Source organism: Mya arenaria, chromosome 11 (assembly GCF_026914265.1).
Source record: "Mya arenaria isolate MELC-2E11 chromosome 11, ASM2691426v1".
Classification (NCBI taxonomy): Eukaryota; Metazoa; Mollusca; class Bivalvia; order Myida; family Myidae; genus Mya; species Mya arenaria.
In genome coordinates this window covers 24,618,909-24,633,409 of record NC_069132.1, presented here as the reverse complement: position 1 = coordinate 24,633,409, position 14,501 = coordinate 24,618,909, and the positions used below count along the sequence as shown (strand labels likewise).

At 37.4% G+C, this 14,501-nt stretch overlaps 2 protein-coding genes across 3 annotated transcripts; both read right to left on the bottom strand.

The window, feature by feature from the left end:
* Window positions 1-865: 865 nt before the first annotated feature.
* Window positions 866-1,786, bottom strand: LOC128208434 (uncharacterized). The gene has a single exon (XM_052911998.1). It carries the CDS (start codon window positions 1,784-1,786, stop codon window positions 866-868), a length of 921 nt encoding a protein of 306 aa, XP_052767958.1.
* Window positions 1,787-1,916: 130 nt separating this feature from the next.
* Window positions 1,917-13,569, bottom strand: LOC128207395 (uncharacterized). 2 transcript variants are annotated; one of them, XM_052910278.1, is made up of 4 exons: window positions 13,502-13,569; window positions 4,257-5,157; window positions 3,285-3,337; window positions 1,917-2,991 (listed from the first exon to the last, which is right to left on the bottom strand). In XM_052910278.1, exons 2-4 carry the CDS (start codon window positions 4,696-4,698, stop codon window positions 2,440-2,442), a joined length of 1,047 nt encoding a protein of 348 aa, XP_052766238.1. In that variant the 5' UTR covers window positions 4,699-5,157; window positions 13,502-13,569; the 3' UTR covers window positions 1,917-2,439. The 2 variants fall into 2 exon arrangements, with proteins under 2 accessions (XP_052766238.1, XP_052766237.1); XM_052910277.1 differs by lacking the exon at window positions 13,502-13,569 and adding an exon at window positions 13,192-13,495.
* Window positions 13,570-14,501: the final 932 nt, after the last annotated feature.

The window sequence follows — 14,501 nt, the reverse complement described above, 5'->3', positions numbered from 1 at the left end:
AGTAACTATGGCTTCATTGGCGAGTCTGTGGTCAGCGCTGGCGAGTCTGTAGTTTATAGCGGTATTGGACGTGAGTCTGTAGTCAGGGGCGGTGTTGAAAGCGAGTATGTAGCTAGCAGCAGCAGCGGTATTGGACACGAGACTGTATTTAGCGGTGGTGTTGAAGCGAGTCTGTACAGAGCAGTTGTGTTGGAAGATAGTCTGTAGTTAGCGGTGGTGTTGGAAGCGAGTCTGTAGTTAGCAGTGGTGTTGGAAGCGAGTCTGTAGTTAGCAGTGGTGTTGGAAGCGAGACTGTAGTTAGCAGTGGTGTTGGAAGCGATTCTGTAGTGAGCAGTGGTGTTGGAAGCGAGTCTGTAGTTAGCAGTGGTGTTAAAAGCGAGTCTGTACTTAGCAGTGGTGTTTGAAGCGAGTCTGTAGTTAGCAGTGGTGTTGAACATGAGACTTATTAAGCGGTAATGTTGGAAGTGAGTCTGTAGTTAGCGGTGGTGTTGGAAGCGAGTCTGTAGTTAGCAGTGGTGTTGGAAGCGAGTCTGTAGTTAGCAGTGGTGTTGGAAGCGATTCTGTAGTTAGCAGTGGTGTTGGAAGCGATTCTGTAGTTAGCAGTGGTGTTGGAAGCGAGTCTGTAGTTAGCAGTGGTGTTGGAAGCGAGTCTGTAGTTAGCAGTGGTGTTGGAAGCGAGTCTGTAGTTAGCAGTGGTGTTGAACATGAGACTGTATTAAGCGGTAATGTTGGAAGTGAGTCTGTAGTTAGCGGTGGTGTTGGAAGCGAGTCTGTAGTTAGCAGTGGTGTTGGAAGCGAGTCTGTAGTTAGCAGTGGTGTTTGAAGCGAGTCTGTAGTTAGCAGTGGTGTTGAACATGAGACTGTATTAAGCGGTAATGTTGGAAGTGAGTCTGTAGTTAGCGGTGGTGTTGGAAGCGAGTCTGTAGTTAGCAGTGGTGTTGGAAGCGAGTCTGTAGTTAGCAGTGGTGTTGGAAGCGATTCTGTAGTTAGCAGTGGTGTTGGAAGCGAGTCTGTAGTTAGCAGTGGTGTTGGAAGCGAGTCTGTAGTTAGCAGTGGTGTTGGAAGCGAGTCTGTAGTTAGCGGTGGTGTTGGAAGCGAGTCTGTAGTAAGCAGTGGTGTTGGAAGCGAGTCTGTAGTTAGCAGTGGTGTTGGACATGAGTCTGTATTTAGCGGTGGCGTTGAACGCGAGTCTGTTGTTAGCGGTGGTGTTTGACATGAGTCTGTATCTAGCGGTGGTGTTGGACGCGAGTTTGTTGTCAGAGGTGATGTTTGACATGAATCTGTATCTAGCGGTGGTGTTGGACATGAGTCTGTATCTAGCGGTGGTGTTGGACATGAGTCTGTATCTAGCGGTGGTGTTGGACATGAGTCTGTATCTAGCGGTGGTGTTGGACATGAGTCTGTATCTAGCGGTGGTGTTGGACATGAGTCTGTATCTAGCGGTGGTGATGGACATGAGTCTGTATCTAGTAGTTCTGTTTGACAGGAGTCTGTATCTAGCGGTGGTGTTGGACATGAGTCTGTATCTAGCGGTGGTGTTGGACATGAGTCTGTATCTAGCGGTGGTGTTGGACATGAGTCTGTATCTAGCGGTGGTGTTTGACATGAGTCTGTATCTAGCGGTGGTGTTGGACATGAGTCTGTATCTAGCGGTGGTGTTGGACATGAGTCTGTATCTAGCGGTGGTGATGGACGCGAGTTTGTTGTCAGAGGTTATGTTTGACATGAGTCTGTATCTAGCAGTGGTGTTGGACATGAGTCTGTATCTAGCGGTGGTGATGGACATGAGTCTGTATCTAGAATAATTAGTTGTGTCAGACAATGCTATATATAAGGCCGAAGAGCGTTATTAACGCTTTTGAAAGTTGGTATATTTTATGCTCCGATTTACAAAAGTCTATTCAAGAATCTGCCAGTTTATGTATAGTGTTTATTTATGAAAGTTAGTATAAGTACAACATAGTTTAAACAAATCGTTGCAAAATCAATATCTGGGAGCGAGTCCATTTAACTTTTTCCCTTGATCTGCAGCTAATGGGTCTTTAAAAGTCGACGCTGGCCCAAATTTCTCCAATGTTCTAACGCATAACAAGCTTAAGTAGCTTATTTCATCCAGCCTCTTTTTAACTTAATCTTGTTTTTATTATATGAAAATATTTTTTCCGTACTTGTTTTACAGGTAAGTCCAAAAAAAGTTAAAAATGTAAATACAAAACACAGTATTCTAAAACTAAAAACAGTGAGCTTAGCTTAATCATGTTTAAAAGGGACTTAAGATGTTATATCTGTTCCGTATCTGTCATTATAACAACACTTAAGAATAGCTTTTATGCGGTCATTTTAGCTTGAGAATTTTTTTTTAAATATTTCTATATACCATCACTTCGAGGTCCTAGTTACAAAAGTACATGCATTCGCTATCCTTAATTCACAAGAGGATTAGATTAATATTGGCTTCAACAATCTATGAACTACAGTAACAGTATTCTTCTGGCCAGGCTTAGCCTTCCTTCCTTTCTTTCTCTGTCCATCCATGTTATTTCCGTCATCTTGCCTTCCTCCACTTGTCTTTTCTCCCTTCTTCTTTTCTTTCTTTGTCGTTCTATCCTTTTTCACCTTGGTTTCTCTGCGAGCTACCTTTTCACTTACTTTAGTTAATGCCTGTAAAAAGTCCATTCTCCCTGCAGCGAAGTTGTGCTCCATTACAACCTCACTTAGGGCGGATATCATCCAGAATCCTTTCTTTGGGCTCCTCTTTGCCTTTCTCCCAGACCATGTCGGGAATATCAAGATAAAATTAGGAGGGATCGCAATGTTTAACGGTAGAGGTATATTTTCGTCGCCCATATCTTCGTCGTCCATAACCATGTCATCTTCTGTTTCACTTTCGCTTGATGTATCACTGTCATCGTCATTTTCGTCGCCGGTTCCATCCCAGTCTTCTCCATCACTGTCATGATCTTCGTCATCTCCCCTGGCCTCATCTTCGCTCTAAAAAACACAATTTATCAATATAGATAAATATATATTCCAAATAGGGACTATCATTCATATTATTGTTTGTAAATATTAAATAAACACTCTCTAATGACAAGACATCGGTAACGCAGTTTGGTTTGTGTAATATAAATGATCAACATAACAAAACTAGTTCTTTTGAGAGAATCTGTGAACCGAATACATTATATCATATTCCGAGTTTCTGTGTGCCCTTGAATACCGAGTTCTTTAAAATCCCGTAAATACCTTGTATTAACGGGCTTAATAAATACGTTCATACTTACGTGTTTGCTGGTCTCCAAAATATTCACATCCACAGCGTGGTCGTTATGCTCATCTGTCGAGTTAAAAAAATCAAGAACAAGTTGGTATTTGTTTTACCATTTGGTAATATGATTCATATGTTACAAAATAATACTAAAACATTCCTTACGTTCGTCATCTTTAAAATAGTATAGTAGTGCGTGCAAAAAGGAAATTGTTTATGATCGAATTATAACTAAATATTTCCACGCATGTTTAAGGCGTTCTGTGGTGTGTTTTTTATTTCCACTAGCCCGTCCGACCCTATTTGTTCCTCCCGACCCTACCACTTTTTGCCTTATGTGGATTTTGTTCGTAATTTGCTTAAAAATGTGCATGTTTTGAGTGAACAAGTTGAAATTTTACCATTTTAAAATTGCAATTTTCTACATTAGTGATATACCCTGATATAGGTCGGTTTGGTACAGAATCTTGGTTCAAAAAGGTTATATCTTCCTACCTACCCTATTCTATTATTATTGTTTAATTGATTTATTATTTATTTATTTATTTATTTATTTATTTATTTATTTATTTATTTATTTATTTATTTATTTATTTATTTTATTTATTATTATTTTTTTTTTTTTTTTTTTTTTGGGGGGGGGGGGGGGGCGGGCAGTGGTAACAAATACCCTTTTTTACTAAACGCTATTTAGCCCAATTTTCTTTATCTAGAAGCAGCGTTCAATTTTGAACGAATATAGGAGACTGAAATGGTTACAGAAAATACATGGAATTTTTTATAATCGATCATAACCTAACCAACATTAGTTTCAACTAATTTGTATAATCTTAAAGTCTTTCAGGCTTAAAGACGGGACAATCAAACCTGTAAAATATCTTTTAATAAGAAGTGGTATACTTTTGCTTTCGCTTTAAGCCTTGAAATCGGCCATAATCACTCGGAAAATGATACAGGGATGGATGCTTCTGGCGTAATGTGCACATACCTTTATTCGACGGATCCGCTCTGCAGACTTGGATTATCAGTATTTTCACAGTGTTCTTCAAGCGATCGTCGTTTAAAATGCTGATTATCTTTGACAAAGGAACAAGTTCATCCGTAAGGTTAATATTTACGCAGCCATCAATTTCCTTCCCGTGACTGCTTATTGCAAACAAAAAGTAGTCCAAATTGCTATAATCCTCACTTAAGATTTGACATTGAAGACAGGAACAATTGTTGAACAAATTTAAAGTGTGCGCGAATTTTTCTTTTGAAATGTTTAAGTAATCTTCCTCAACAGTATTAATCCATTTAAATCCAAGCCTGTCAATTACTTTCTCTAAACATTGTTTGTCAATTTCTGCTCCGCCTCGGTCTTTAGTTTTATATGTTTTAAACTGTTTGTTAATAATGATGAAAGCCTTTCCTGTCGGTGCTTCGCCCATGTTAAATGCTAACCACTTTTGTTTTGTTTATCAATACACTAGATTATATATATATAAATAAATCACGCGCATACATGCATTGTGTGTTGTACAGTCATTGATACATCCGTATCACTCAGATGTTGGTTAAATCATGTTTATCTTTATCGTGGGAGGTAAAGATCAATGAACAAATTGATATTTCCATATCACTATGTACAGGTTAATATGCAGTACATACAATTCACGATACGTATGATATCCCATAGTTATGAAGACAGATCCGGTGGGTTAAGTACAGTGTAAACTCCAACCAACGTTGAATCGTCCTGATATAATAGATCCGTCTCCAATGCTGTTATACCATGTGATTATTGGGTAAATCTGGTCACACCGCCGCTGCAATGTGGTTTTCACAACATACTCATTTATACACAGAGACTTTAAAGTATGATGCAGATGCCCAAATTAGTATAAGCCCTGAAAATAAAAACAACAACTTTTAATGGGCTGCTTATTAGGTCTTGGGGGCATGATACAACTATTCATCACGCTTTATCGACAATATCTCAACACATTGTGGTATCGCTGGGCACTAGAGCCCAGCTAGTAGATTCAGTGTGGACATACCACGTGGTTTGTGACGTACATTTAGTTATAACGTGAAGTAAAATACCGCTCGACTCAGGGATTATCGCTGTAAGCGTGCTATTTTTATAAAACCTAGCGGAGGCTAAGCGGAAAAATGTACACTGCACTCGGTTACTAAGCGACTTGTTGAGTAATTTATAGTTTTTTAAAAAATCGTGGGCAAATGCTGAAAATGGACAAAATATTGTTTGTTATGACGAGAAGCAAATTACGTTTCTGGTCCAAAAAGTTGTTTATATAATATTCACCATGTTTGCCTTAAAACGGAAGTCTCGGAAAGCATATTTTATCCTCAGGATGTATACATACCTACAAATAAGGCATACAATATATAGAAATATCAAATGTTTGCATTTCGTTATGACGAAAAGCAAAATCTATTTGGTTATAACGAAAAGCAGTTTTTTAGGAACAATTGCCGACCTCTCTCCATCTTGCAATGAGCCCACTTTGAACCTGTTTTGCAATGAGCATCGGTTATGTTTTACAGCAATTAAAAGACATATACATGTATGACAACTACATGTCACTGCTAAGTATGTCACTATTTTTATTGATCAGAAAACTGCATAATTCCATCAATACGTTGCATGTTCTTCATAAGCTTGTCTGGTATTTTTTGACAAAAATGGAGTTTATGTGTCGTCGGTAGGTTAGAAGTGCACCTACATGTAGTTCACATTAATTGTGTTTCAATTAAAACCATTAAAACAATTGACTGTAACTTAAACAAACGTTCATTGAAGTAAACGTTGCCATTTCGTCTTTTTTCATCATCAAACTTGATTAAATGCATATTGATAAACATATGTTAAAGTGGATACTTTCAGTTGTCGAACAACTGAAGCAAAACCATGTTTACCTGCACAATAAAGAGGGTAAATGATTTAATCAAACAAAATGTTTTCTTCTTTCAGAATGATGCGGCCTCCCCTTGCCATGGGGAAATGCAGCAGGCGAGCAAAGAAAAAACAAGGGGGAGGACGAAATTTCGTTTCATGCAAACATTAAGTGAGAAAAATGTTTCATGGCAAACAAAATGGCGGATTTAGAATGAAGTGATTCAGGTACCAACTTTTGCCTGGTAAGTGGACTTTTTCATAATGATACGTGAGTCTGTAGTCAGGGGCGGTGTTGGAAGCGAGTATGTAGCTAGCAGCAGCGGTATTGGACACGAGTCTGTATTTAGCGGTGGTGTTGGAAGCGAGTCTTTAGTTAGCAGTTGTGTTGGAAGCGAGTCTGTAGTTTATAGCCGCATTGGACGTGAGTCTGTAGTCAGGGGCGGTGTTGGAAGCGAGTCTTTAGTTAGCAGTTGTGTTGGAAGCGAGTCTGTAGTTTATAGCGGTATTGGACGTGAGTCTGTAGTCAGGGGCGGTGTTGGAAGCGAGTATGTAGCTAGCAGCAGCAGCGGTATTGGACACGAGTCTGTATTTAGCGGTGGTGTTGAAGCGAGTCTGTACAGAGCAGTTGTGTTGGAAGATAGTCTGTAGTTAGCGGTGGTGTTGGAAGCGATTCTGTAGTTAGCAGTGGTGTTGGAAGCGAGTCTGTAGTTAGCAGTGGTGTTGGAAGCGAGTCTGTAGTTAGCAGTGGTGTTGGAAGCGATTCTGTAGTTAGCAGTGGTGTTGGAAGCGATTCTGTAGTTAGCAGTGGTGTTTGAAGCGAGTCTGTAGTTAGCAATGGTGTTGGAAGCGAGTCTGTAGTTAGCAGTGGTGTTGGAAGCGATTCTGTAGTTAGCAGTGGTGTTGGAAGCGAGTCTGTAGTTAGCAGTGGTGTTGGAAGCGATTCTGTAGTAAGCAGTGGTGTTGGAAGCGATTCTGTAGTTAGCAGTGGTGTTGGAAGCGAGTCTGTAGTTAGAAACTGACACATTGAAAAACCTTAGTGCCACAATAGAGTGTTTAAAGGCCTTGTTTAAGTCATCTATAAGCGACATCCCCCATCCGTGTATAGTAAACAACTTCTGTGTTTTGATCTTTATCTGATCTTCATCTGTGTTGCTGTCTGCTGTCTATCAGTTCTCAGATCTGAGTGACCTAGATGTTTTATTATAGAAATGAACAAATGATCTTGTCTTATAGTTGTTTTTTTTTTACGTTTTCAAATTATAATACAACTAATACAACTATTATTATTATTATTACAAAGCTTTAGAATAAGAGTAATGTTATATTATATACATGTATATAAACGCCCATTAATATGATTTAACCGAGGTACGGATAATATCCCCCCCCCCGGATGATTGCCCCCCCAGACATTAGCCCCTAGGACCATAGCCCCCCCCCCCCCCCCCCCCCCCCCCCGTCTTAGTGAAAAAACGGACGATATCCCCCCCCCCCCCAATATTAAAATGCATATTATAACCAGTTTATTTAAGCAAATTTGCAAAACAATGATTTTTATTATAAAATGAAACAACCCAAAGGGGGTACACTCAAAAGCCCCCCCTATCAAAAGCCCCCCGTTCAAAAGCCCCCCCTATCAAAAGCCCCCCGTTCAAAAGCCCCCCCTCAAAATGGGCAAGTGGTTCAAAAGCCCCCCCACTAAAAAAATAAATACATATATATATATTTTTATAACATTTTTTTTAAATATTATGATGAAATTTAATATAACCATTAATATATATATATGTTTTTTTCAATGGTCACTTTTTTTAGTTTACAAAACTGTTCAATACCGTTAATTAATGTATAACATGTACTTATAAATGTTAATAATCAAATTAAAGATATTTATTCATTTAATTGTCTTACACTGTTATCCTTTCAATTCCTTATCCTTGTATGAGTCCTTGTATGAGTCCTTGTCCGAGTTGAGTTGAGCCAGATCAAACACACCGTTCACTTGCTGATTACCAAGTCAATATGCTAATATTCTATCAATATGCTAATATTCTATCCAAATGAAACTCCAAGCTACTTGGTGTTTCGTCAGGAATAAGATTTCCAACAAAAAATTGACCCGAAAGCACTAAAGCACTAAAGTAGCCTAATTTATCGAATTAGTGCAGGAAATTAACGTAAAATAGGGTTAAAATGTCTGATCTGGATCTACTCAATAAAATATGACAACATTCTTCAATTGGTTTAAACTTATGGAACAAAATTATATTGAGGGGGGGCTTTTGAACGGGGGGGCTTTTGATAGGGGGGGCTTTTGAACGGGGGGGCTTTTGATAGGGGGGGCTTTTGAACGGGGGGCTTTTGATAGGGGGGGCTTTTGATAGACACTCACCCAAAGGCATAAATCAATGAAAAAAAAATCATGAATAGTGAAAACTAAACGGAAAAAGCATGTGATTTTACAATGAAACATTTATTATTTTATTTTAAAAGTTAATTGTTTTCTCTGTTATTTGTTGACTAAGCACTTATTTAATAATCTTTGATCAGTAAGTTCTCACCTTTAATTATCATTTGCATTGACCTAATTATTTAATAGGGTGATAATCCTTAATGCGATAATGACATTATATGTTTTATTTCTTTTGAAGATGTTTTAGTGCAATCCAGTTGATAATTACTGATTGACCTAACACATTAATTGCATAATAGTATACTATTCACATGGTGAAAACATCAAAGTTGTTTGCCTAATTGAACGTCAAATAATACTTAAATAAATCATTTATGAATATGCAAATTTAAAAGAGTGTATATATATAAAGTCATTTATATATATGCAGGGTGGCTATTGTCTGGGGGGGGGGGGGGCTATTGTCTGGGAGGGCTATCATCCGGGGGGGATATGGTCCTAGGGGCTAATGTCTGGGGGGGGGGGGGGGGGCAATCATCCGGGGGGGCAATCATCCTACACTCGATTTGACCATGATGCTTCACAATTTGGATATTACAATGGTGACCATGTATTTAAAGTGGATTGAAATATATCAGTTATATAACTATTAAAAACGTATTACTCTTATTTGTTTATTATTTATATCCCATCGGTCAAATTAATAAATACATTGGATATACAAATTATACAAGATTGATTATGTATTAGTGAGACAATGAGACTATCTACGCTAAAAGTGTCAGCTCTAAATGCCCCTGTGTCAATAAACACACACACAGGAAATTGTCCCCTTCTGTGACCCAGTGCAATAAACAAGGGATGCACAGCAGGGAATGAACATGCCAAACAAGTCCGATAGAAATCTTTCGCCTCCTCAGAATAATGCATGGCGGGGGTGTTTTCCGAATCATATCATTTTAATGTGTCTTCAAATATCTTGTAGGAAATTGACTTCATTGAATACTTTCCATATTTTATGAGGCGCGTTTAACGCGCATATGTTTATGTGGTATTTCGAGGGCTAATCGTGTGCTTTTGGGTGTTCTGTTACGAGTTAAAGACGTTAAACATTTATTTTTGTACACTGAGAATCTAACTACTTTGGGAGTTGTAATCACAGAAGCGAGTTTTTTTTCATCGGCGACTGGCTAGCATTTTATGTTCTTGTATTGACGGATCTCTTTGCCGCTGCGGTCTTGTGTGATTTTCTGTATAACGTGAGGATCGTTCGCCTTCTTAACCGGGCCATGGTGACGTTCCTGAAGTGAAAAAGTCGTTGACTTCAAATTATCTCATAATCTGTTTATTGAAACTAAAAGATATGGTCCTAATAGAACTCCAAGAAATGAACGTTTTTGTACATTGTGTGACTTACATGAACTAGAGGATGAATTCCACTTTGTCATTAAGTGTAGTTGTTATAATGATATACGCAACCAATTTTTGAAAAGGTACTATTATTGTCGTCCAAATATGTTCAAGTTTAATGAACTAATTAACAACCAAAATAAGACAATTATTGTGAATTTGTGCAAATATTTATTGCAGGCTAATAACAGAAGGACTCTTTTAATTAATGACCGTGTATAATTAAAATATTTTTGCAGTGACTTAAAGTTTATGTTGTTTATATTGTTTAATATAGTAATTATGTTTTCTAAATGTTTTTTTTCAAATGAACATTCTCCATATTGCTTTGACATCGTTCCAGATTTTGATTGTTGACCACTGTATTGTTAAATTGTATGTAATAATTATTTGTATACTTTGTGTATGACGAGATGCATGAGCATAAGTCTAAATAAAATTCTGTTCTGTTCTGTTCTGTTCTATGATACACATCACGTACCAAACTGAAAGACTCGTGATCATTAGCGATTCTCAGAACTAAAAACGTATCCTCTCAAGGCTAAACAATTGTGAAGAAGTTTGTTTACATTTAACCAAAATGTGGAATGTTGTGCTTGCAATAAACAAAATGGGGGGTTAAGGAACAGTCGAGCAATAACCATGAAGTTTTGAAAATAGGAATATATACATGCAAGCACAGTTACAACATGCATCGATATGCCATATTTGCCGAGAAAATACGAAAAATTGATAAAAACAACACGTTTATTTGTAAGCATTGCCTCCCAAGCCACAATCTTTTCAATAACTTTTTTATCTTTAAATATGTTTTTCGCCACATACTGGACGCATACATTTTTTCAAAATTTTAAGAAAAAGTCCACTTACCAGGCAAAAGTTGAATCAGTACTTTTCATTCTAAATCCGCCATTTTGTTTGCCATGAAACATTTTTCTCACTTAATGTTTGCATGAAACGAAATTTCGTCCTCCCCCTTGTTTTTTCTTTGCTCGCCTGTTGCATTTCCCCATGGCAAGGGGAGGCCGCATCATTCTGAAAGAAGAAAACATTTTGTTTGATTAAATCATTGACCCTCTTTATTGTGCCGATAAACATGGTTTTGCTTCAGTTGTTCGACATCGAGGTTTATCACTGTAGTATCCACTTTAACATATGTCTATCAATATGCATTTAATCAAGTTTGATGATGAAAAAAGACGAAATGGCAACGTTTACTTCGATGAACGTTTGTTTAAGTTACATTCAATTGTTTTAATGGTTTTAATTGAAACACAATTAATGTGAACTACATGTAGGTGCACTTCTAACCTACCTACGACACATAAACTCCATTTTTGTCAAAAAATACCAGACAAGCTTATGAAGAACATGCAACGTGTTGTTGGAATCATGAAGTTTTCTGATCAATAAATTGAGTGACATACTTAACAGTGACATGAAGTTGTCATATATGTATATGTCTTTAATTGCTGTAAAACATAACCGATGCTCATTGCAAAACAGGTTCAAAGTGGGCTCATTGCAAAATGGAGAGAGGTCGGCAATTGTTCCTAAAAAACTGCTTTTCGTTATAACCAAATAGATTTTGCTTTTCGTCATAACAAAATACAAACATTTGATATTTCTATATACTGTATGCCTTATTTGTAGGTATGTATATATCATGAGGATAGAATATGCTTTCCGAGACTTCCGTTTTAAGGCAAACATGGTGAATATATATATAAACAACTTTTTGGACCAGAAACGTAATTTGCTTCTCGTCATAACAAACAATATTTTGTCCATTTTCAGCATTTGCCCACGATTTTTAAAAAAAAATATAAATTACTCAACAAGTCGCTTAGTAACCGAGTGCAGTGTACATTTTTCCGCTTAGCCTCCGCTAGGTTTTATAAAAATTGATATAAAAATAACACACTTACAGCGATAATCCCTTTTGAGTCGAGCGGTATTTTACTTCACGTTATAACTAAATGTGACGTCACAAACCACGTGGTATGTCCGCACTGAGATTAGTCCAAGGGAGATAACCGGGAACCGGGACCTGGAAGAAGGGAGACGAATCTGAGGCATGGGGCTAGGAGCATGCTTGCTGTAGTTGAATGTAAAAAGCCACTTTCTTAGACGAATATACGGGTTATGCAGATACCGTAAGGAGAGGTAAATGTCCCAAATAACCTATGCTACTTGGTATATTAAAGCAAGCTGAAAATCACCACAATATAAATATCAAAGCTTAAAATCCACTGAGGTTATATAATTGACAAGAGAAGAATTTTCCCAAAACACAATTCGTCTTGAAAAAGATATACGTCCATTTCAGACATTAATTAACTAGCTAATGCACCAGTCAATTATTGTAACCACGCCCCCCCCCCCCACCGGTTCGGGGGTATACCGGGGATAGCCGGGGAAATGGGCCGTGTTTTTACCTTTCAGGTGGCCCCGGTGAATGCGGTGGTTTTGTCTTCGCGCAAAATATAGCGGGGAATGCGCCTTACCTAGGGTCCCTTGGGTGCGGGGACATTTGGCAGGGATTTTACCATCAGTTCGTCCCCGCAGGGTGGGGATTTTACCCGGGGTTGGCTGGACCGAAAGTCAAAGTCCCCGCTATACCCCGAACCTGGGGGCCGTGGTTACAATTCACTGGTGCATAAAGAATTCAGCGAATATTTTGGGATGTGTCCAAACCCAACCAGAATTCGTGACACTTTTATTTCACGTGTATGCATTGTATAATAAAGTCGATTATAAACTTTCCTATTTAGGTCATAGTTGTGTTCAAATTTAATCATGTGATTACAAGATTTTTAGAAAATACCCACGTGACATACATTTGGCCTCACAACAGTAAAGTTTATTTTGCTGTTGTTTTTTTTCTTTTTTGAATGGTTAGAAATCTAAAAGATAACAAAATTAAAATAGATTAATTGTTGATGTTTATTAAAATTTATGTTCAAACTAGCTGTAGCTGCAATTGGTTTCAACTTTTAAATAAACAGTGTGAAGCCAATGCTAAAATCAGAATCAATATTTGTCTTCACGGTCAATTAATTGGATCATCGTAGTCAGTTGATTCTGGCTGACATTGGTATGTGCCGTAACTTTAATGTGTAGTAAACATTAACAAATAAATATCTACATTAAAGTTATGGAACTATGAATTAATAAGCTAACATATACCAATCCTACCATGTTCTGCTCATCAAACTGACACAACAATCTTAATGGTTATTCCACATAGTAGTCCACCTAAATGGCCGTCAATGAGTCTTTTGACGATTTTGAGACTATGGCAGACTCGTGACGTCCACCATCCCATCAAAAAGTAGCGAACGGCCCTTGGCCTTGCGCAGAGGCCTCTATCCTCGCGGCCACAATTTTTAAATTATCTTCGTTATAAATTCAAATTTCTACGAAAATATCATTGCCTAATATTAAACACACATTTATTTATGTCATTATGCCGAAAAAACATGTCCTGATACCATAATGCACTTACATGCATCGATTGTATCCATTAATCTGTAAATCTAGGACAAATCTGACAGGTTGTGTACATGTAGGAAACGGGGTAAAGGATTTCGAATGTTTTGGTCGTTAATAGGTTCGGTTAAATAACACTATTTTAAATGCAACCATTTCAATGCGCTGAACGCTAACGTGTTTGATGTGTCGAGTTGGGAGAAAATAGCTTATTTGCCTAGATGCATTACATGTTTTATGAAATATGTATTTGAATGTATCAATAAAGGTTATAAATGGGGAAGTAGTCACAATTCAGTGAGTAAGCACATAGTTCAACGTTCCACCGTGATACCGCGCATTTAGGGCTTCAACATTGTTTTCTACATACTACGTATCAAGTCAATACATATGTAGAAATTATTTAAAAATAACTTTTCTTTAATTTAAAGGTAGTTTTTTTAACGATATATGGATAAATCTGGCGGTGACTTGCCGGGAGTCTAGACAGTGATTTTGTGTGTCTATTTGTTTACTTCTAAAAGCTAGTGAAATATTTCACACATACGCGCATTGTTTATAAATTTATGTACCGGTATGACTTATATAGGTACAAGATAATACATATAACTGTGCACATAAAACAACAACAACACAGTCATTCCTTGAATGATATATAGAGACAATACAAAACATAAAACTGTATAGATATAATGACTTGACTACAAGAGATGATTGTGCATTTCCGTCATTGACAACATCACCATTAGCAGCAGAACAGCAGAAGCAGCAGCATAGGTTACTACTTTACTATGTCTAGTATTAAACAATATATTCAAACTTAATATAAGAAATGGATAACACGTTATGTGAAACATATTGGATTATCAATATGATTATGTGCAAATACGCAGTAAAAACTAATGACTTAAAAGAGAATACGCATGTTCCTTTTAACATGGTGAGTAGTTATATGTCAATTTGTAATTAATTAATTTATTGATACTCCTACTACTACCACTATTACTACTAATAAT